Source organism: Vidua macroura, chromosome 6 (assembly GCF_024509145.1).
Source record: "Vidua macroura isolate BioBank_ID:100142 chromosome 6, ASM2450914v1, whole genome shotgun sequence".
Lineage (NCBI taxonomy): Eukaryota > Metazoa > Chordata > Aves > Passeriformes > Viduidae > Vidua > Vidua macroura.
This window is the reverse complement of record NC_071576.1, coordinates 5,165,039-5,186,522: the sequence shown is the minus strand read 5'-3', so window position 1 is coordinate 5,186,522 and position 21,484 is coordinate 5,165,039. Positions and strand designations below refer to the sequence as shown.

Genomic DNA, 21,484 nt, shown 5'->3' with positions numbered 1-21,484 from the left:
AGACTCTGGACTCTGTACAGCATCAGGTTGACCAATACCAATCCAACTACCAAGAAAAGAAAATCTTTAATCTTATCTATTTAATGCTCTCCAGAAAGACCTCCATATATGAAGCACATATATGTGCATAAACACATATAAAGCATAAACTCTACCTTATAGAGAATTTTACAGTGCATTTCTTCTTTTACAGTGCATTTCTTCTCCAGCAGACTCAAACATCATGAGGAATCATGCACATGTTTTCTTTTGATGGAAGGAAGAACACAGTCTGTTTCCACTGGTGGGGATAGAAGCTAGAGTATGTGATGAAAAAATGAAGTTCTCTGGTATATTCAAGCTCTATATTTTTTTTTTATTAAAGTCTATTGAAAACCAGGCTCTATTGTTTTATTCAAATATCGTGTTAGGAAGGGAACAATACACAAGCAAACCATTGTACGAGGATGTGTCACAAGCTTTTTACACAGATTCACAGTGATAAATAGATAAAAAGACATTGCTTTTCATCTATGCCAGATAGGAAGAATACAAAGTGCAGCTTTTTAATATGATACAGTCTCACCCAGAGGTGTTTCACCAGAAGTCTGGCACATAAACTTCTTTTTGAAAATAGAAGTTTCCAAAGCATGACAAGCACTAAAATTGCTTCATCCAGATCACTGGGACAGAGTTGTTGGCACAGGCTCCTTTTAATGTCCATTCCCACCTTCAGAGAGGATCCGTGAGGGCTCTGTGTACTTTGCTGTCATCAGGTAGAAGAGAGCAGGGGCAGGTACCAAGGCAAGCAAAGGCAGGTCCTGCTCAAGCTTATCCAGTTTGGAAATGGAGATGATTCCATAGGCATGGAGTAACCAGTGGCTGAAGAGGACAACGAGCCTTTTCTTCCTCACAAGCAGATCCTTGAAAAACTTGCAAAATAAACACAATATCCTGTTAGCATTCAGCCTGTTACCCAGCACCTGAAATTTAAGAGGTGTGACAGGTAAGAGCACAAAAACCATGTGAAGCCTCCTGGGTTTGAGCCCTTCCAGCACACACCCAGCTTCTCAGTGCACCATCAGAGGGAATTCTCACATGAGATCCCTCCAGCCACGAGGGGAAGGGATACAGGAAAAGGCTTAAATGTAAAATACACCACTGAGAAAAGGCAAGAGACAAAGTGGTCTCTGCTCACTCAAGTCTTTTTTACTCTTTTAACATGGGAAACATGTTTACCCACCTCCACTTCAGAAGCAGACAAGTACACAGCCAGTGTAACCAAAGAGAGCACCAGGATGATGTATGGGAAGGCATAATCTAAAGGCAAACATGCAACACGTTAGCAGGCAAAAAATGGCACAGCTTATCCTTCAGCAGAGAATTTTTCCACAGGTGTGAAGCAAACTGAGCTGATCTAGCTGCCTCTTAGCAAGGCACCACACATGCACAGCAGTGAGGGTCAGCCAAGCACAACCTGCACAGCTGTTCCCTCTGGGGTTTTCTGCTATTTCTCAGTGGAGTTACTCAACACTTACACCACAAACTGAAAAAGGCACATAATGAGAAAAGTAGTCAGGCTGAGTGGGGATTTTGTGCCACTTCTCCAAATGTGACAAGAATGCTGGAAGCTAAACCAAAAATAGCCAGTCTCCCCAAATTTACACTGAAATCCATCTCCGAAATCAGACAAACTCTGCCTTAGCAAAAAGTGGAACTAGCTCGCTCTGAAGTACTTTCCTCTCCCACCCCCTCTGCTCCTTTTTTGGGAAAGGGACAGTGTCTAGCAGCACTAGCTGAGGTGAAACAGTGTTGGTCAGGAGCCTGGTGAGGATAGAACTCCTAATGGGCAACCTTTTCAGGTGAAACTCCTCAAAATAACCCTAAACAATATCCTTATTCCCAAAGCAAAAAGTGTCCCCTCCTTCTGTCCCTTAAGTCCTTTCTTAGTGTGCATTTACAGGTGTATTCAGGAGTGGTTTTAGGAGAGAACTCACAGAGGAGGCCTCCTCCCACGGCCTGCAGCACGGTGAGGATGGGGAAGAAGTAGAGTGCTGCATAAATGCTTTTAAATCGGTCAGACCTTCCCAAACCACAGGCAATCTTCTTAACCAGGAGAGGCCGAAGCAGCATCATCAACACGAGACAGAAGGCATAATAGATAAACACAATGGTGTACCTGGAGAATATTAAAAAAAAAAAAAAAATTCCTCAAAATGTGCAGTTTTCTCACAGAGATTTGCATCACAACCAAGGAATTTGGGGTTAGTCATGAACTCTAAAGACTTTATAGGCATAAGGTTTAAACACAGAATGATGGGCTCACTTTTCCATAGGGGAAACAGTAGTTTCCTTTCCAAGGAAAGGAAAGCAAAAAGAAAAAAAGAAGTTTTAAGCTACATATGAGAGGACATAGTCTCAAGCTGCACATGGGGAGGTTCAGGTTGGACATCAGGAGGAAATTCTTCACAGAAAGGGTGACCAGACACTGGAATGAGCTGTCCAGGGAGGTGATGGAGTCACCATCCCTAGAGATGTTTAAGGAAAGACTGGAATTGGCACTCAGTGCCATGGTGGTGTTGGGCCATAGGTTGGACTCAATCATCCCAGAGGTCTTTTCCAACTAAATTGATTGTGTGGTAGCCTGAGCTACGCCACTTTCTTTGATTACTCAGAAAGCCATGAAGTGTTGCTAAATCCACGTAAAACAGCTCAACGCACAAAAGATTCGCGGGATTGACTGCCATTGATCCCAGCTCTACCTGAACACTTTTGGCAGCTTGGAGGAGAGGCAGGGAGGTACACAGTCACAAGGGGTACACGCTCATGGGGGGTACACACAGGAGGTACATGCTCACAGGGGTACACACAGGGGGTACACACTCACAGGGGGTACACACACACACAGGGGGTACAACCTCACAGGGGGTACACACAGGAGGTACATGCTCACAGGGGGTACACACAGGGGGGTACACACTCACAGGGGGTACATGCTCACAGGGGGTACACGCTCACAGGGAGGGTACACATAGGAGGTACACACTCACAGGGGTACACACTCACAGGGAGGGTACACATAGGAGGTACACACTCACAGGGGTACACACTCACAGGGAGGGTACACACTCATAGGGAGGGTACACACTCACAGGGGGGTACACACTCACAGGTGGTACACACAGGAGGTACATGCTCACAGGGGTACACACAGGGGGTACACACTCACACAGGAGGTACACACTCACAGGGGGTACACACACACAGGGGGTACACACACACACAGGGGGTACACACTTACATGGGGTACACGCTCACAGGGAGGGTACACACTCACAGGGGGTACACGCTCACAGGGGGTACACACAGGAGGTACACACAGGAGGTACATGCTCACAGGGGTACACACAGGGGGTACACACACACGGGGGGTACACACACACAGGGAGGGTACACACACACAGGGGGTACACACTCACAGGGGCTACATGCTCACAAGGAGGGTACACACACACAGGAGGTACACACTCACAGGGAGGGTACACGCTCACAGGGGGTACACGCTCACAGGGAGGGTACACACTCACAGGTGCTGCACACTCACAGGAGGTACACGCTCACAGGAGGTACACACTCACAGGTGCTGCACACTCACAGGGGGTACACGGCCTCGTGGGTGCAGTGCACGGTGGTGATGTAGTCGGGGCTGGGGTTGTAGAGCATCGTGTACCAGTCCGAGAGCTTCTTCACGCGGCAGGAGCGGATGTGCAGGGAGCCCACGGGGTCGCCGAGCAGCAGCGTCACCACGGCCGCCACGCTGCACTCCAGCAGCGCCGTCAGGTGCTGCAGCAGCGCGCTGGAGCTGCGGGACAACAGCACCGTCACACTGTCACTGCCACGCTGCCAGCTCCTGCAAATCCCAACGCCCGCTGGAATCCCTGCACTGCAGGGCAGAGCCTGCTGCAGAGTTAAAACCTGCTCAGTGTGGAAACTCTTTGGTAATCTCAGGTGATTTAGTGAGTAAAGGAAAAGAGCGGTGAGGGTAACGCACCGCACGTCTCAGAAGGGGTGACGTTGTGATATAAGCAGAATTTCCACAGCTGCAGGTCTTTGTTGGAGATGATGGTAAATATTCATATATTAAACATTCCCAGTTCCCTCTCTGTTCAGTGCTCATAGAACCACAGAATGATTTGGGTTAGAAGGGACTTTAAAGACTATCCAGTCCCAACCCCCTGCCATGGACAGGGACAGTTCAGGACACTCCAGAGCCATCACTCCTTAAAAAACTCCAGTCTAACACCTAATGGCCACATGCAGCTGTGCATTTAGACCTCTTTTTTACAGAACTTCTCTGACGTAAAGGCCACAGCAGCTCTGCTATCAAGACCCAAACCCAGAATACATATTTCTAAAGAGAAAACTCAAACCCATCCTCTCATTGCACTTGTGCAGCCCTGCTGATACTGACCCTGGGGAGAAGGGATGATAGAACCTGCTGCTTCTGTCTGCTGGCAAACCAAATCCAGCCCAAACTGCCAGATGGACTGTGCACTGCCACATTAAAGAGGAACAGACCATGCCCTGAGGGCAGTGACTGGACAAGGTGCCCTGCAGGACACTTACATTTGTAAATAAACCCTCTTACAGCTGCTCTAAACTTCTGTGCAACCATATCAGCTCAATCAACAACAAGGGTGGATGGGGCTCTGAGCAACCTGGTCTACTGGAAGGTGTCCCTGCCCATGAGAGAGAATTGGAACTGGATGATCTTTAAGTTTCCCACCCAACCCAAACCAGTCTAGGTTTCCAAGAACTGCTGGACACTTCAGTTCAGCATCTCAGATTGATCACTCGCGGATAAAAGATTTCCAATTTTAAACAACCCATCTAGAGAAAGGGCACACAAACCTCTTCTTTCCAGAATACCACTCAATAAAGAACCAGTGTAAAACCAGGGGCAGCATGGCCATGAAGCCGAGGTACAGCCAGTCATAGCGGTCTGGAGATCCCAAACACTCCCGGCAGATTTTGTTCTCATCGGTTCTTTGGCCTCTAGGACACACCTGCAGAGGGCAGAGGTTGCATTTAGAATCCCACCACCAACAGCAAATCACTGCAGTTAATGGAAAAACAGCTTGAAGCACTACGGGGCAAGACAGAGATCAGATTTTTAAAGACATGAAACAATAACCCCAGTAATTCCTCAACTTACACTTGCTCTCCGTGGCTCTTCTTTTTTAATATAAACAAGGGGGAAGCATGATTAAAAGCCTTCATGCAAGCCCCCATTTTCCTCTCGTGCTGTCACACCACTCCCTTTCATCTCAGCTCCCTCACCAGGCTGCTCACAACCGCTGTCCCCCCGTTTCTCGCTTCCCTTTCATCCATCCCACCCCTCCTGGATCTCGCTCTCGCTTAGCGCTCCAGTAAAGCCGGCGTGCACGGTGATTGATTTCAGCACAGCCCTCCACACCGTCCCGTCCCAGCTTCTCCAGCCCCTCCACTCAGCTCGGGTACAGCACCGCGCCTCCAGCACCTCCCTCGGGAAGCGACTCACGGTGCAGCTCCTGTTCCGGTCAAGGAGCCGTTCTCGCCCCGTTACCGACCCGCAGGGGCTGCGGCTCCCGGCGGGCCCCGCCTGAGCCATCCCGCCCGGGCCCGGGCCTCGCACTCACCCCGCAGTCCCCGTAGGTCTCCACGGAGCCGTTCACCGACAGCACGGTCCTGCCGCAGTACAGCCCGAGGCAGGCGGGCTGGATGTCCACAGCTGCGGGCAGAGCGCGGGCCGCGTTACCGGGAGAAGCACCGCACGCCAGTCCCGGCCCGCTCCAGCCGCTGACAACACCCTCAACCCCATCCACGCCACCACCCGCATTCCCAGCCCCGTCCCGGTGCCCCATCCCGGCCCGTCCTACCGGCGCGGAACATCGCGGTAACCCAGCAACCGCGGCCCCCGGTACTTCCGCCGCGGCACTTCCGCTTCCGCGGCGCCCATTGGGGCGTGGTTACTCATAAGGGCGTGGTCATGGGGCGTGACGTGGGCGCGGCCTCAGGCTGGGGATGCGGGAGCGGGGCGTGGTCTCACGTTGTGGGCGTGGTCTCCCGGGGTGTGGCCTGTGGCGCGGGCGCGCCCCCGCCGTGCCGCCCCGGCCGCGATGGCGGCGCAGGGCGGCGGCGACGGTGACGGTGACGGCGGCGGAGCGGGACGGGCGCTGCCGCCGCACTCGCCCTCGGGCGCGGTGCTGCAGACGGTGGAGATGCACACGGGCGGCGAGCCGCTGCGCATCATCCCGCGGCTGGAGGCGGCGGAGCAGGCGGCGGCGGCGGGGCTGTCGCTGCTGTCGCTGCGGCGGGAGGTGGCGGCCGGGCACGACCACGTGCGGCGGGCGCTGATGCACGAGCCGCGCGGCCACGCCGGCATGTACGGGGCCGTGGTGGTGCGCGGCGGGGCGGCCGCGGAGGGCGCGCACCTGGCGGCGCTGTTCCTGCACTGCGCCGGCTACAGCGCCATGTGCGGCCACGCCGTGATGGCCCTCGGCCGCTTCGCCCTCGACTACGGGCTGGTGCCAGCGCCCACCCGCCCCGAGACCGCCGTCCGCCTGCGCTGCCCCTGCGGGCCCGTCACCGCCTTCGTGCCCTGGGACGGCCGCCGCAGCGGCAACCCCGTGCGCTTCCACAGCGTGCCCGCCTTCGCTGCCGCCACCGGTGGGCACCGCTGGGTGTTGCGCGGGGGTTGGTGGTGGCCGCGCTGACGTTGGGGGCTGGTGGTCTGGCTGAGGGGCATCTGGCAATTATCTCCCTAGTCCCACTGTGCTTCAGAGGTCATCAGGGATGCTCTAAGGTGCCATAGGAGTACTTAAGTTATCATCCCTGTCCACTGCCCTTGCATGTGCCTGCGTTCCTTCACTCTGTATGCAATCCCATGGCTCAGCACAGTTTTGCCTCCTCACCTTCCTCCCTTTCTCTGCTCAGACTTGGCCGTTGATGTCCCTGGCCATGGGGAGGTGGTGGTTGACATCGGCTACGGTGGCACCTTCTACGCCTTCCTCAGTGCCGAGCAGCTGGGCCTCGATGTGTGCTCTTCAAAGACCAGAGACCTTGTCAGTGCAGCGAGTGCAGTGACAGAAGCGGTGAAGAAACAGGTATGGAGGAGCACTGTGGGATCCCAGCATGTTCCCTTTGGGGTGGCTGCACTAGACAGATGCTCAGGGTGGTGGGAGAGTCCCATCCTCCTGGCCCCGTGTTAAATTTCAGAGTCCTTATGAGGACAGGAGAAGGAGCCTCCCTGCTTCTGTCTTTGTTGCCTGTGAAGCAGAGGTGGAAACGCAGCCATGTGGCCTTGTCCCCTTCCTCTGGTCTCTCACAGAAGCTGCACTGCACAAATTGCTGCTGTTGTGTGCATTTGTGACCCTCTCTGTGCTGTTCCCAGTTCAAGCTTCATCACCCTGAGAGTGAAGACCTGGCTTTCCTCTACGGCACCATACTGACGGATGGCAAAGATGCCTTTAGTGAGGAGCCCACCACCAACATCTGTGTGTTTGCAGATGAACAGGTACAGAAACAGGCTCTTCTCAGGCACAGGAGGCACCACAATTGTCCCTTTGTCCCTTAGATCCACTGCAAAGAAGAGAGACTGTTCTGGTTCTTAGTTTGGGCAGTGATTCCTTGTGCTGCTGTCATGTCTCTGGAGAGCTGAGTGTCGATGCACACATTCTGGTTTTGCTCCTAATAGCAGAAATACTTCTGCACACCTTCGATGGTGGCGTTTTAAAAAGGTTCATACCCAAAACCTGTTGATTGGAATTGTTCAGGAGCTGAGACAGGATCCCAGCATAGTGCATGTCACTAAAGTCCTAATCCAGGGAACATTGGCTGGGGATGAACAACAGGAGAGAAAAATGGGGTGTTAAAATTCTGTTCTTGTCTGCAGTGCAGAAGGTATCACATAAATGGCAGGGGAAGTTTTGGTTGGACTTCCCAGCAGTGAGGAGTGTGGAGCACTGGGACAGGCCACCTCAGAAGCTGGCCAACCCTGTGGTCTTGGAGATTTTAAAAACCAGGTTGGCCAGGAGCCCCCTCAGGGTAAGGAGAACCAATCTTGCCTTGAGGTGTGAGAATGGGGCAACCCCTCTCAGTCCTTTTGAGATGGTGCTGGGAAGATTTCAAGTGCTCCTAAATAGCCTCAGTGTTTATTAGGTCATCCATCCCTAAGTGTGCCAAAGCCAACCACAGTCCAAAAGTACCCCAAACCTGCTTCTTTTTTCCTTCTCAGTTCTGATGTATCTGGATTCTCTACAAAACGCTGGGCTGGGGGAGTTTCCCCTGAGTACAGTGTAAAGGTGGCAGAACTGAGGGGAGGAATCTCACTTTGTATTAAACCCCAAAATCTAGAGCTGGTTTATCTCTTCTGCTGTAGGTTGACCGAAGTCCGACAGGTTCGGGGGTGACAGCTCGCATTGCCTTGCAGTACCATAAGGGACTCATCCAGCTTGAGCAGACCAGAACCTTCCGGAGCAGCACCACGGGCTCCTTGTTCACTGGGAAGGCAGTGAAGGCAAGTGGCCCGTGCTGGACTTTCCCCCTGTCTCAAGGGCTGCTGGAAATGTGCTCAGTGGGGAAGCAGAAAAGCCTTTCTGTGCCTAGGGAAGGAGGGAGGTGCCTGCGGGTCTTCCCTTCCCACAAACCTGGCACTAAAAGGATTTTAGGACCTTGTTGTGTTGCATGGCTGCTTTGGGATGTACCAGGGCAGGGGTGTCTGCATAAATGTCGGGTAGCACTGGAATTCTGTGGGGTTGGGAGAGTGGAGAACCTTCTGTAGCCTCTATCCTCATCCTGATCCCTCTGCAGGAGGCCAAGTTTGGGAACTACAACGCTGTCATTGTGGAAGTCTCAGGAGAAGCCTTTTACACTGGCACAGCCACCTTCACAGTCGAAGAGGAGGACCCACTGAAACACGGCTTCTTCCTCAAGTGACCCGAGCCACGGGTGGTGGCAAAGCCTCACTGATGGTGCTGCGCTTCTCCTGCCCATTAATGTCTCTTTTGCTTCTCCACACGTTGCAACAGGAACAGCCTTGGGTGGTGTGACAGCATTTGTCACATTTCAGGATAACAGGCTTGTTGCCCTGTTGTGATTAGCATATTGGGTGCACTGTGATTAGCATATACAAGCTGCTCTGAAAAGCTGTAGTATTTCTCTTCTTTTTCTTCCCCATAATTCACAGAAAACTGAGCTGATCTTGGAGAGCTGCCTTCAGATTTATGTGCCTTCTCTATGTCTGCAAATTATGAATTTCAAAGTTAGATTTCTATTAAATGCCAGCTGAAAACTCTGCCATTTTCCTTGTTTTCACTCCCAGATCTCATTTGCAGGATTCTGCTGAGTATGTCATGACCCTGGGTTTGAATTGCTAGCTCTTGTTGTCTCCTGCTCAGCCAGCTCTGCTGCTTTGTTTCATGCCCCAGCTTCCCTGCTCAGCCTGTCCAGACAACCCCTTCCTTGCTCATTTCACCCCACCAGGGCTCTCCTGCATCCTGGGGCTGGATGCAGGTATTTGATCAGAATTTCCTGTGTTCCTGCTGAGTGTCCATGCTGTGCTGCTTCCCTAAGCCTTCCTCTCTTGCTTATCTTGGACCACTGGCTGCAAATACCCTGTGGTTAACTTTCAACAGGAGCAGCTGTGTTTGAAAGACTGAGCCATTATGACCTTTGACTGCTAATTATTTACTGATTTTGTCCCAGTCCAGGGGCAGCTTGTGCAGCAGAGTGCAGTCAGTGCTTGATTTGCCAGACTCCCTCCAGGGAAGAACCAAGCATTTGCAGTGGCAGGAGGAGACCTTCAGCCCTCTGGTGGCCTGTCACTTCCACTGTGTCTCAGGATAAAATGGTGCTTCTTAAATGAAGACACTCAAGGGAGGAACTGGCACTTGTTAAAATGAGACATGAAAATGAGAATGATCATCTCATGGAAGCTCGTGCAGCAGAAGGGTGCATACTGGTGAACTTGGATAAGGTTGGCACAGAAAAGCCTGGGAGGAATTTCTTCTGTCAGCTTGAAAATAACTTTGTAGCACGGGGAAACAAAAATCCCCTGATTTATGCAACTGCTGTGCTGCCAATAGAGTTTTTTTGGGATGCTGTCTGGGGCTTCTGCTACCAGCTTTCCTGTAACTCCCTTTTAAGTCCCATACAGCCTCTGGTCCAGGAGAACAAGAAGTGACACACACATCCTCTGTGCTTGCAGGAGCACACTCTTCCATGTGTTTTCATCTTCTGGGCATCTCCCTTCTGATCAGCCCCCTAGCCTGGCTCTTTGGAAGGAGCTGGGACAGCAAGTCACAAAGCCCAGCACAGGATGTTTGGAGGTTCTTCAGGCATTAATTGGGATGCATCCTTCATTACCATCCTTAAGAAAATTTTCAGATAGGGGCAGGCAGCTATGGATGAGAGTGGTGGGAAAGGGTCCTGCTGCTCATGTGGGGGTCTGATCCCTCAATCTTACAACTGATGGTCCCTCAAGCCCCAGCCTCCAGCTGAGTGTTTGGGGGTGGCTGCTCCTCCGTGACGGGCTGCGGGGCTGCCAGGGGAGCACATCTGTGGGCACCCATGGGATGATGCCGCTGTGGGGTGCAGTCCCCCCGCCCCACTGCTCGCCTGTCGGGGCTCCGCTCCGCCGCCCCCGGGTCCAGCTGGGCCGGGCCGGGCCGGTTCCCCGGGCAACGGCGGCCGAGCGACGTCAGCGGCCGGGGGGGCCGGGAGCGGCGGGGCCTCTGCAGCCGCGGCGGGGCCGGGCCATGAGGCTGCGCATGGAGCCGGCGGCGGCCGTGCCGGGCAACCTCTCCCGCGGCGGCGGCAACGAGAGCGGCGGGGCGGCGGCGGCGGGGGCAGCGGGGTGGTCGGCGGCGGCGCTGGCCTCGCAAGCGGCCGCGCTGCTGCTCATCTTCGCCCTCTCGGCGCTGGGCAACGGGGCGGTGGTGCTGGTGATCGCCCGGCACCGGCAGCTCCGCACGGTCACCAACGCCTTCGTGCTGTCGCTGTCGCTGTCGGAGCTGCTGGGCGCCCTGCTCTGCCTGCCGCTGGCCTTCCTCAGCCTGCTCAGCCGCCCGCCCGGCGCTTGGCTCTTCGGGCAGCGCCTGTGCCTGGCCAGCGCCGCCCTCCACGCCGGGCTGGGCATCGCCGCCACGCTCACCATGGCCCTGCTCTCCTTCGACCGCTACTGTGCCATCGTCCGCCAGCCGCGGCACAAGATGGGCCGGCGCCGCGCCGCGCAGCTGCTGGCCGCGGTGTGGCTGGCCGCCCTGGCGCTGGCCGGGCCCTGGTACGGGCTGGCGGGCGAGGGGCGGCGCGAAGCCCGGCCCGGCGCCTACCGCTGCGTCTACGTGCTGCCCTGGGGCTCCTCGCGGCTCGGGCCGCCCTACGGCGCCGCCCTCATCGTGCTCTGCTACCTCCTGCCCTTCGCCGTCATGTGCTTCTGCCACTTCAACATCTGCCGGGCGGTGCGGCTGGCCGAGAGCCGCGTGCGGCCGCTCACCACCTACGGGCACCTGCTGCGCGCCTACGGGGAGATGCGCACGGCCACCACCGTCCTCATCATGATCGTCTCCATCATCTGCTGCTGGGGGCCCTACTGCATCCTGGGGCTGGCCGCCGCCGCCGGCCGCCTGCCCTTCTCGCCCACCATGGACGCCGTGGCCAGCGGGATGGCCTGGGCCAACGGCGCCATCAACCCCCTCATCTACGCCGCCCGTAACCCCAACATCTCGGTGCTGCTGCGGCGCAGCCGGGAGGGCGGCTACAGGACTAGGAACAACATGGTCGCCTACCTGTCGGTGCCGGGCCGCCGGCCGGAGCCCCGGAGCCGGGCTGAGCGGGTCCGGGAACGCTACATCAATCGGCACAGCGGCCCCCCGGGCAGCGCCCTGTCCTCCTCCAGCCCGGCCAGCGGGGGGGAGGTGGCCATGTGGGCCTGCAAGACTCCCGCTGTGCTCTTCTGTCGCGACGGGCAGCCGGACACTGTCTCTGAGGCCACCCTGAAGGCCAAAGCAGGCGCCATCGACACCAGCCTTTGAAGGGATGGGGGGCCGGGATGGAGGCATCTGGCCCCGGGGCTGCCTCCCTGGAGAAAGTCCTGGTGCTTGGAGCCCTTTGCAGCCGGATTACCGGGGAACTGTGATGGGACTGTGTTTCTTCTCCACTGTGTGAGCCCTGGTTTGGTGACCCCATGTGCGGGCAGCAAGAGCTCCACAGGGGAGGGAAATCCCCCTTCCTTTTCAGCAGGCCCGATGGATGCGTCAGTGACAGCCACCGAGCCCAGCCACCGCAGGAGCTCAGCTGCGAGAACAGGACAGTGTTTGCTCCAGACCTGCAGAAAGTGCCACTGTGCCAAGCTGCCAGGCTGACACACCAAAGCAGCCCAAACTGTCTGAATGACTCTGTGAGCTGCTTGTTAAGTGCCAAAAAAAGCAACTGAAAGCTGAGCACTGACAGCTGGAAGCCACTCTGAAAACACCACACTGTGAAAAACCGCATCATGGCAGGAAAATGTTGCTTTTATCTGTTATATGTGGAAGTGCCAACAGTCATAAAGTCACAGACTGTAGGACAGGCTGAAAAAATGATCTGGTTTTTGTTGGTTTTTTTTTTTTTTAATTTAAACACTGAATCATAACAAGAAAAGTAATTGTGAAAGGGAAGATGTATGATACTGGGAGGGAAGGAAAGGAAGGTAATACCTCAGGTGTCAGAATTTCAGCAGCCTTTTCTCTTTTTTTGAGAGTACAGTCAACTTAAAATACTATGAATATGAGAAACATGAGTTCCTCAGACAGACTGAAAAGGGTGTGGGCGTAAACTGTGGTGTGCACAAGATGTATGTTTTCTTTTTGAGCTCATCCAAAGTGTCTCTCATCTCCAAGGGTTTTACCATAATTAGAGGAGCTGTGTGAGAGAAGTGTCTGAAAGGAGAGGCAAAGCAATACCACGTGTTCTCTGTGTGCTCTGCAGCATGTGAAAATGCACAGAACAGATGTTGTATTGATGCTAGCAATCCATTGGAATACAATATTTAAAAACCAGCTGTTTGCTGTTGAAAAAAAAAAAAAAGGAAAATAACACTGTGGAAATGCGATTGCACAGCATAAATTTGAACGAATTTATCAGTGTAATTTTTTTGTTCAAGGGCCCAAAGCCTTAAATTAGTATTTTGAATCTGAAATTAAGATTTGGCCTTCATTTGTCTTTGCCAGAATTTAGTGTGAGACAGTATTTTTCCTTGTACAGGCTTTAAAAATACAGTGTTTTGGTTTTACTGGATTTTTCAGCTGTTTGTGATGCAAGTGAACACAGTATCGTTATTTTGTAAGTGAGGCGAATAAATTATCTTTTATGCAGGAAATGAAAGTGTCTCAGCCTGGCATCATTCTCAGGCCAGCCTTGGGAAGGGAACTCCTGTAAAAAAATTGCCAGATGAATGATAGTAGAGAGACCTAATTGTGAAATATTAATGCAGCTGCTTTCCATGCTGTAAGCATTACTGTAACTTTCTTCTCTGCTGCTCCTGAAGCCCATGAGGGAAAGATCTGACCCTTGACTACTCAGCACTGCTAATTTGCCCTGCAGCTACTGGATTTTGCAGGCTGAGCAGTGTTTTCTTGCTGTTTCAGAAAGAAGCTCTGCAGAAAGCCCACAGCTCTTCACAGGAGTTGTTTGACAGCGAGTGAACACGGGTGGCTTGTTGGGAAGGCAGGAGAGGAATTTCTGGCACAGCAATGCCTGGCCAAGTGTAAATGGAAAGGGGTGGTTGTCAGTGATGAGGTTGGGCTTAACTCTTACCTGGGTAGCTGCAGGTGGTAACGAGGAGATTGGTGGGGGATAATTGATCGTGCAGAGCATTTGGCTGAAAGCCCCTGGAAAGGGTGGTGCTGCTCCCCTCAGTGCCTGGCTCTGGCCACCTTCCCTGTCCCTTCTGTCCCCACCACCCCGGCTGACTCAGGCACTGAACAAACACTGGTTCCCTCTTTTTCATACTGGTTTCCTTTTCTACTGATTTGATGTACCACAGGCCAGGGAAGCAGCTCTGTGGCAGTCAGGTATGGCCAGGGAAGGATTGGGGATGTCAGGACTGAAGGAGCTGCACTGGGAGTGGAAGTAGCACAACTTTCTAGGTAAGTGGTAGTGAAGCTGCTATAACACAGGTTTCAACATATTTTTAACAAGCTCAGGCTGGTGCATGTTAGTCTTGCACGTGAGGAACTGAACAAGGGCAGCTGGCTGTGGTCTTGGAGGCATGAGAAATTGGCACATTTCTGTGGGCTGTAGCAAGGGGAGATTCTTGACCTGATCCTTTTTGACATGGACCTGCTGCAGCTTCAGTAGAGAGCCAGCCTGTGTTTCAAAGCTGTGCCTGGCCTGTGCTCCTCATAATCAGAATCCTAGAATCATTTCAGTTGGAAATGGTCTTTTAGGTCATCAAGTCCCAGCACTGCCAAATCTACCAGTAACCCATGTCCCTAAGTGCCACACCTACGTGTCTTTTAAATGCCTCCAGGGATTGTGACTTTACCACTTCCCTGGGCAGCCTCTACTGGTGTTTGGCAACATTTTCTGTGAAGATATTTTCCCTAATATCCAATTTAAACCTCTTCTAGTGCAACTTGAGGCATTTTCACCTGGTCCTGTTATTTGTTACCTGGGAGAAGAGACCAACCCCACCTGGCTACAACCTCCCTTCAGGTAGTTGTAGAGAGGTCCCTCCCAAACCTCCTTCTCTCCTGGCTAAACACTCCCTCAGCCACTCCTCACATCACAGCACAGTTGAACAAGGTACATAGGTCTCTACAGCCACATTTTTAAAAGTATGTTTTAAAAAATACAGCCAAATGGTATTAACTAAACCACAAACAGCACAAACCACACCAAAGGCTGCAGGCTGCCTGCCAAAACAGTCCTTGAAATGCTGCTGGGTCCCAGCTCTGCTGAAGGTTGCTGCTTCTCCCCCAGCACCAGAGTGGGTGAGAAGGTCTGTCCCTGCACCTCACAATGGCTCCATGTGCTCCTCTGGGAGAAGGAAACCAGTGGATTAAGCCACTGTTTAGCTCTGAAAACTCTGCCCTCTGTAGTTGCAGCTGCTTGTTCTTGGGTGAGAAAACTTTGCAGCAGGTGGCTCCTGGCCAAGCCACTATGGGACATCACCCCCACATCTCCCACGTGCCCATGCTGGTGTCCCCCCACCTAGAGATCTCCTTTCTCTGGGCTGAAAAACTCAGAAGGCAAGAAGACACTGATGTTTTAGACACTACAAAAAGGGCTCTGTGGCTCCAACCCTCCAGTTTCTTTCCTTTTTCCTCCCTTGAGATGAGCCCGGACAAAGCAAATTGCACAAATCTTATTTGCTCAAGGATATTGGGACGTATTTGAGCACACCAAAAATCATGTGGATTGTTCTGTGTAGGATATCCAGCACAGGAGAAAGAGGAGTTCAAGTGATTTGAAGGCCAGTTCAGCCCTGGATACTGGAGAAAACTGCAATCAAAGGCAAATTAAAAATGAGTCTTTGGGCTCTTTGGTCTCTTGTTGATGTTCCAGCATATTCAAACCCTCAGTTTAAGAATACCTTACTATTTGGCAATGATAACATGCCACTGACTGAACTAATGTATTATATCTTAGAAGGAAAACATTAAGTCTTGATGAATGACAAGCATTTCAGAACATACTGCTCCAACTGCATGCAGCGGTAGTTTTCCTGCTGATTTAATCATCAGATTCACTCAAGTAGTTATTTTCCCCTTCCTTCCTAATCTGTGGATGAAGCCTCCGTTCAAAGCAAATGCTGTGTGCATAACTTAGGAAGTGTGAACAATTAGCAGTTCAATTAGCAGTATTTACAAGTGACAGCCAGATGGGCTGTAATAGCTGCCATCAATCACCAGAACGGGGAGAGCTCAGGAGCACGAAATACCCCACTGCTGCCTCTCTCTCAGCACTGGTGTTGATTCCTGTATCCAGCAGATGCCAGCAGAGACCTCAGCAGCCAGCAGAGCTGTCCCGGCAATGATCCTGAGAAAAGCCTTTCTGTTAATGAGATCAACCCTCAGAACTGCTGCTTCCCAAATATGAGCACTCAGGGTAGGGGTTGTGACTGATGCCCAAAGAGCACCTCACCAAAACTTATTTTGAAAGACAAATACAACACATGCTGCTGTTTGGGAAGATTGTTGTACAGGCTGAAATGAATAATTTGGAAAGCACATCAGAAAAGTGGGATTTTGTGCATGCAGGCCAGAGCTGCAAAGCTGCAGCCTGGAGGGCTGCTGAGATCAGTCCCAGTGTTGGCAGCGTGCTTTGTTCAGCAGCACAGCTGCCTCTGCACTCTGGATGCTTTTGTATTTTCACATGATGACTCTGATTATTAATAATAAATGGGTGCACATCCAGATCTGCTTGCAAAGCATTACAGAGCCACAAAGTGCTAAAAAGAAAAGATCCCAAGTCCTCCAGGAGGAATAACCCACAATAAGATCCAGTCTTGGGGGACCTCATGCTCAGCTGCACAGTGCTGCTTTGCTGCTGCAAGCCTTGGGCTTGCCACTGGGTTAGTCCCAGTGGCTTCACTGGGGCTGAATGTGGGAGGACGAGGCCAGCTCTCCCTCCTATAGCACGGCCAGCCCTCCTGCTGTTCCCAGTTTGCAGAGGAGTGCTGCTGGGTTTTTAGTGCCATGCTGCTGACAGGCCACTGAGTGCTGAAGCATCCACGCTCACCACAGCCAGAGAGATTGGGCAGCAGCTCAGCATTTCTAGGTGTTTTTTTTTCCTAGAAAATCACCGCTGCAAGAAGCAGGAGGAAAAGTGACGTGGGGAGAGAGAGACTGTGAATCCCTCTCAGTGGCATGAAATGGATGAGTCACAGGGGAAATCAAAGTGAAAGCAGCAGAAACCCCAGGGCGCAACAGCGAGACCTGCACTAATCTGTCTGGGGAGTTATGGATGATCTCAGCCACGAAGACCCCAGGAGGCTGTGACAGAGGAAATTTAACGAGGGGGGCTGTGTGCTGGGGCTGTTTGTACAGGGTGGCAGAGCACACCAATGTGCCCACAGGCTCATTGGTGATCATAGGAAATTAGTAGGATCCAGCTGTGATTCAGCAGAGGAAGTAATTTCACCCTGAGAGGAACTGCTTGTTATTTGTGTTATTTCTTGACTGCTGGCACTGAGCTCCTCCAGGTTCAACTGGTTTCAGAAAGCCAAACACTGCCAGAAGCCCACAAAACCAACCAGGGAACAATTTCCGTGTACTTGGGATCCTTAGTTTTATACATCCATTATTCTTGCCTTTATTTTTAATCTTATCTCTTGCATAGTCAGTTCAGAAGCTAAGGGAACACCAAAAAGTAATCATAAAGGTAACAAAGTTTTTTGAAAAGATTTCTTTAGACCAGAGGATTGTGCCTTTCCTCAGGGGCCTTTTATTGCGTACACTGAAGAGTTAAAGGTGTTTGCAAACCACAGTGCTCCACACATTTGCTTTCCCTTCAGACATGGGGACACCTTTTCTCCTTGCCACCAGAAGGAAAAGCAGAAAGATGCAGCCGTGATTACTCTGGGGAAATCACTTAGGAAAATTATATTCCTCAGTTTCCGGGATGGAGATTGGGAGTGGAAATAGTGCTGATCAGCCTTCCACATCTGGAGGAACATCCATGTTTCTCCCAGGGGCCAGAGCTACTCTGGCTGAAGGCAGCAGGGATAGCTCCTCCTGCTTCTGCCAGCAGCTCCGATGCAGGGGCTTAAACACTTTGGGTAGTGCTTGGGGGCTTGGCCAGAGGGATTCACTGAGGGATTCACAGCCAGAGCAGGTGAAAATTGTTCCCATATTGGGGCTGCACATGACATCAGGCTGGCTCCTATGTGAGATTATGGAAAACACCAGGCCAGCCCAGCCCTCCCCACTCCCAGTGGAGAGCAGCTGGGAGGATGCTGGTGCTTCAAAACCCCTCTGGATGGGCCCTACAAATAAACACACTCCCCCAGGCTCATCTACCCTCAGGGTAGATGTGGACAAAACCAGCAAAATAAATTCCTCTGAAATTCGTCTTGCCCTCCCAGCAATTCCCTCATAACCCCATAAATGTAATTTACTTACCTGATTTAGCAACATACTCTGAACTAATCTCAGCATCAGGGATAAAAAATGTCTTGAGTAACCAGGTCACTTATTTTTTCCAGTGGAATCTAATGTGCTGCAGCACTTGTGCCTGATCTGTGCCTGTGGCCTCTGTGCTCAGTCTGGTGCATTTTACAGAACATTTGGTAATATAGCATCCCTGAGGTCATGTCAAGTTCTGAATACAGCATCTGAATTGTGGAGTCTTTACAGAAAATGTAACTCAAATGGTGATTGCCTCCTGCTATTAAATTGGAAAGATTTACCATAGGAACTAGGTCTTGCCTGAGTGCTTCTCTGATTTCGTAGCAAAAGGGGTTTTAGGCAATGATCAGGAGCTGGGCGAAGCACAAAACTGGGACTTTCTTACTTTTCCTTGAGCCCAGGGGATGCTCTGCACAGAGCCTGGCAAAGTAAAGCCATATCAAAGTACACAGGCACAAATTCAAGCAGATGGAAAAGCTGCTGGCACCCCTCAGCACCCAAAGCCCAGGTAAAGCCAGGGGCATTGTCCCAGCCCAGTGTCCTGGCAGGCCAAAGGTATGGCTTAGGCAGCAGGAACAAAGCTGTGCACTCCAGACTTGCTGTGCTGGTGCCCAGGATAATCCTGGTTTAGAGCAGCTCTGCTTGCTGTTGCCCAAAACCAAAGTGAGTTTGTCCTGCCCCTCCTGCAGAGCCACCTCTGAGCTGAGAGCGCATGAGCAAATACTGGAATATGGGCCAGTAAAGAAAGTAATGGAGAAATGGCAACTTCAGTGATTTACCTTCACAGAATTGCTCTGAGAACTGGGAAACTCCAGCTTAATTTCAAATTCTTTGCAGTGTGACAACAGAGTGCATACAAAGTGTAAGGAAAGCTGGGTAGAAACAGGCTCCCAACACAAATCCTGGCACTGGGGCAAGCCCTGGGGACACTGTAGTGGAGTGGGGCATTATGTGGTAATTTCAAAAGCCAAGGAAGTAAGTTCAGATGACCCATGAAACTGTTTTGAGTTACTTTATCTTACACACATGCATTTTTACACACTGTGCATCCACCTGAAGGTTGGGCATTGCCAAAAGTCACAGAGAAGCCACAGGCTGTGACCTTTGGCTATTTGACTGGAATTACAATAGAGACAATTAAAATTAGCCCTCCTCAACCATGCTGGGGGAAACTTCTATTGGAAATTTAGCATGAGAAGTTTTCAGACCACAGTAGAGATCGCAGAGGAATACAAGAAGCGGAATTTATTTTGTACTTGAGAGCTCTAAAATGCTGAAGGTGGAAAGTGCCAGCAGATGGCACTTTCCTCTGCCTTTGCTGAGGCTCTGGTGGGACCCGGCAGCACGGGATTTCTCCCTGGCTTACCTGCACACTCTCATCAAGCCTGATTTAAGGCTAAAAATGACCAAAAATGCTCAGAGGTTTCAGGTCAGAGCACTCCTGATTCAAGTGGAGAACTCTCCTTTTCACATGCATCTGTTGGAGGACTCTGAACAGTGCCAGGGAAAGAGGTCACAGGAGAGATGTCTGCAGGATTTGCTGCAGGAGATGGAGATGAGATGGGGCTCATCCCCTCCCTCCCGCATCCATCACCTTTGTGTCCCCTTGGCCTCTCCTGTCTCCCCCAGAAGCAAAGCTCGAAGAATGTTTTCATTCAATGCACAGGCTGATGAAATAACCAGCTTTTATGGGAGTTGAGAATCATAGAATTGTTTGGAACCACAGAATCATTTAGATTGGAAAAGATTTCTAAGATCATTGAATCCAAGCATTCCCCCAGCAGTGCCAATCTCACCATTAACCATGTCCCCAGGTGCAATATCTACATGGATATCTACACAGATACCTCCAGGTGACTCCACCACTGCCCTGAGCAGCCTGTTCCAATGTTTGGAAACTCTTTGGACAAAGAACTTTTTTCTAATATCCAATCTAAACCTGCCCTGGCATAACTTGAGGCTGTTTTCTCTTGTCCTGTTGTTTGTTACCTGGGAGAAGAGATCAACCCCCACCAACTCCACCCTCCTGTTCAGGGAGTTGTAAAGAGTGAGAAGGTTCCCCCTGAGCCTCCTTTACTCCAGGCTGAGCCCCCCCAGCTCTCCCAGTTGCTCCTCATCAGACTTGTGCCTGTTCCTGTGGCAGTCCAGCAGTGCCAGCCCTGCACAAGGACTGCAGATTGGATCAGGCTGTGTGATAGTGAAGATGGCAAAGTGCAGTTTTACCCCAGAGCATCTGCTTGAGAGGTGTCACACGGGGGCAGTGGCAGTGGGGACAGGTCCCACAGCACAGGTGGGAGCAGAACTGGCAACATCCCAGCTTTGCTTACCCTTTCCCGAGGGCCTCCAGCAGGGATATCAGTCTGACAAGACCATTGGGCCCACGGTCCCCTTTTTTGGGGATGAAATAAATAGTCCAGAAGTCCAGCAGCTCCGGGCAGCAGCACAGAGTGGCTGCCAGCGGGATGGGAGCCGGCTGTGTCCCCATCTGGCCGTGCCTGCCCTACTTGCTGAGGTGACCTTTGCATGCAATGCTGCAATGCTGCCGTGCCTGCATCATTGCCACAAGCCCTTGACTCATCTTTCCCCAGCTGGGGGCGATGCCAGGGATAAGAGGCTGAGTGCGGGAGGCGACACCCGACACTCCTGTCGCCCCAGCCTTGGGCAGCAGGGAAAGCTGCCGGGCTGGAGCAGAGCACGATCAGGGCTGGCTCAGCAGGTTTGGTGCCACCAACCCGGGTGGCCCCATGGGACAATTCCTCCAGGAGCGCCGTGCCCGGCAGCTTCCCTGGCACCAGCGGGTCTGGGCAGGTTTGGACCATCCAGCACACAAGGATGTGCTGGCTCATGGCTGGAAGTGGAGGGAAGAGCCTCCAGGATTTGGGGCACAGGAGCCTTTTTTCAGGTGAAAGCCCAGCCAGCCAGGACAGGGCTCACACAGCACAGGTGTGCCAGTCCAGCACAGTGCCCACCCTGGTCCCCTTTCCCCTGGGATGACAAACATTGTACCTGAAATTTGTATTCCTAAACAATAGATGCTGCTACTCCAGCCATGTTGGAAGGGTTTAAAGTCAAAGAAGCTTGAAAGTTACTAGGATATTTTTTCCCATCAAGTATCTTGGTTGAATAAAAAGCTGTGTCTTGACCTCGCTCACATCTCCCAGAGCCACCCTGCCCCCACCCTGGGGACCGTCCTGTGTCACTCAATGGCATGGCCCAGGAAACCTGCAATCTGCCACGAACTAGAATTTCAGGCCCTCATCAGTTTGTGGGGTTTGGCCAGCTTGTTCAATCTATTTATGGATAAACCCCAACCAGCCATGTTTGCTGGGGACACGGGGATTTATGATGGGAAGAGA

General features: G+C 52.2%; 3 protein-coding genes across 4 annotated transcripts; 2 read left to right on the top strand and 1 right to left on the bottom strand.

The window, feature by feature from the left end:
* Window positions 1-334: 334 nt before the first annotated feature.
* Window positions 335-5,966, bottom strand: JKAMP (JNK1/MAPK8 associated membrane protein). Of its 2 annotated transcripts, XM_053980438.1 has the most exons (7): window positions 5,898-5,966; window positions 5,658-5,749; window positions 4,891-5,045; window positions 3,635-3,841; window positions 1,977-2,158; window positions 1,223-1,299; window positions 335-911 (listed from the first exon to the last, which is right to left on the bottom strand). In XM_053980438.1, the coding sequence occupies exons 1-7, from the start codon at window positions 5,908-5,910 to the stop codon at window positions 693-695; spliced, it is 945 nt and encodes a 314-aa protein (XP_053836413.1). In that variant the 5' UTR covers window positions 5,911-5,966; the 3' UTR covers window positions 335-692. The 2 variants fall into 2 exon arrangements, with proteins under 2 accessions (XP_053836413.1, XP_053836414.1); XM_053980439.1 differs by lacking the exons at window positions 5,658-5,749; window positions 5,898-5,966 and adding an exon at window positions 5,195-5,237.
* A 118-nt stretch (window positions 5,967-6,084) lies between these two features.
* Window positions 6,085-9,328, top strand: L3HYPDH (trans-L-3-hydroxyproline dehydratase). The gene is made up of 5 exons (XM_053980436.1): window positions 6,085-6,687; window positions 6,955-7,124; window positions 7,412-7,534; window positions 8,399-8,536; window positions 8,830-9,328. Exons 1-5 carry the CDS (start codon window positions 6,138-6,140, stop codon window positions 8,953-8,955), a joined length of 1,107 nt encoding a protein of 368 aa, XP_053836411.1. The 5' UTR covers window positions 6,085-6,137; the 3' UTR covers window positions 8,956-9,328.
* Window positions 9,329-10,775: 1,447 nt separating this feature from the next.
* On the top strand, window positions 10,776-13,370 carry GPR135 (G protein-coupled receptor 135). The gene has a single exon (XM_053980529.1). The coding sequence runs from the start codon at window positions 10,776-10,778 to the stop codon at window positions 12,048-12,050; it is 1,275 nt and encodes a 424-aa protein (XP_053836504.1). The 3' UTR covers window positions 12,051-13,370.
* The last annotated feature ends 8,114 nt before the right edge of the window (window positions 13,371-21,484 follow it).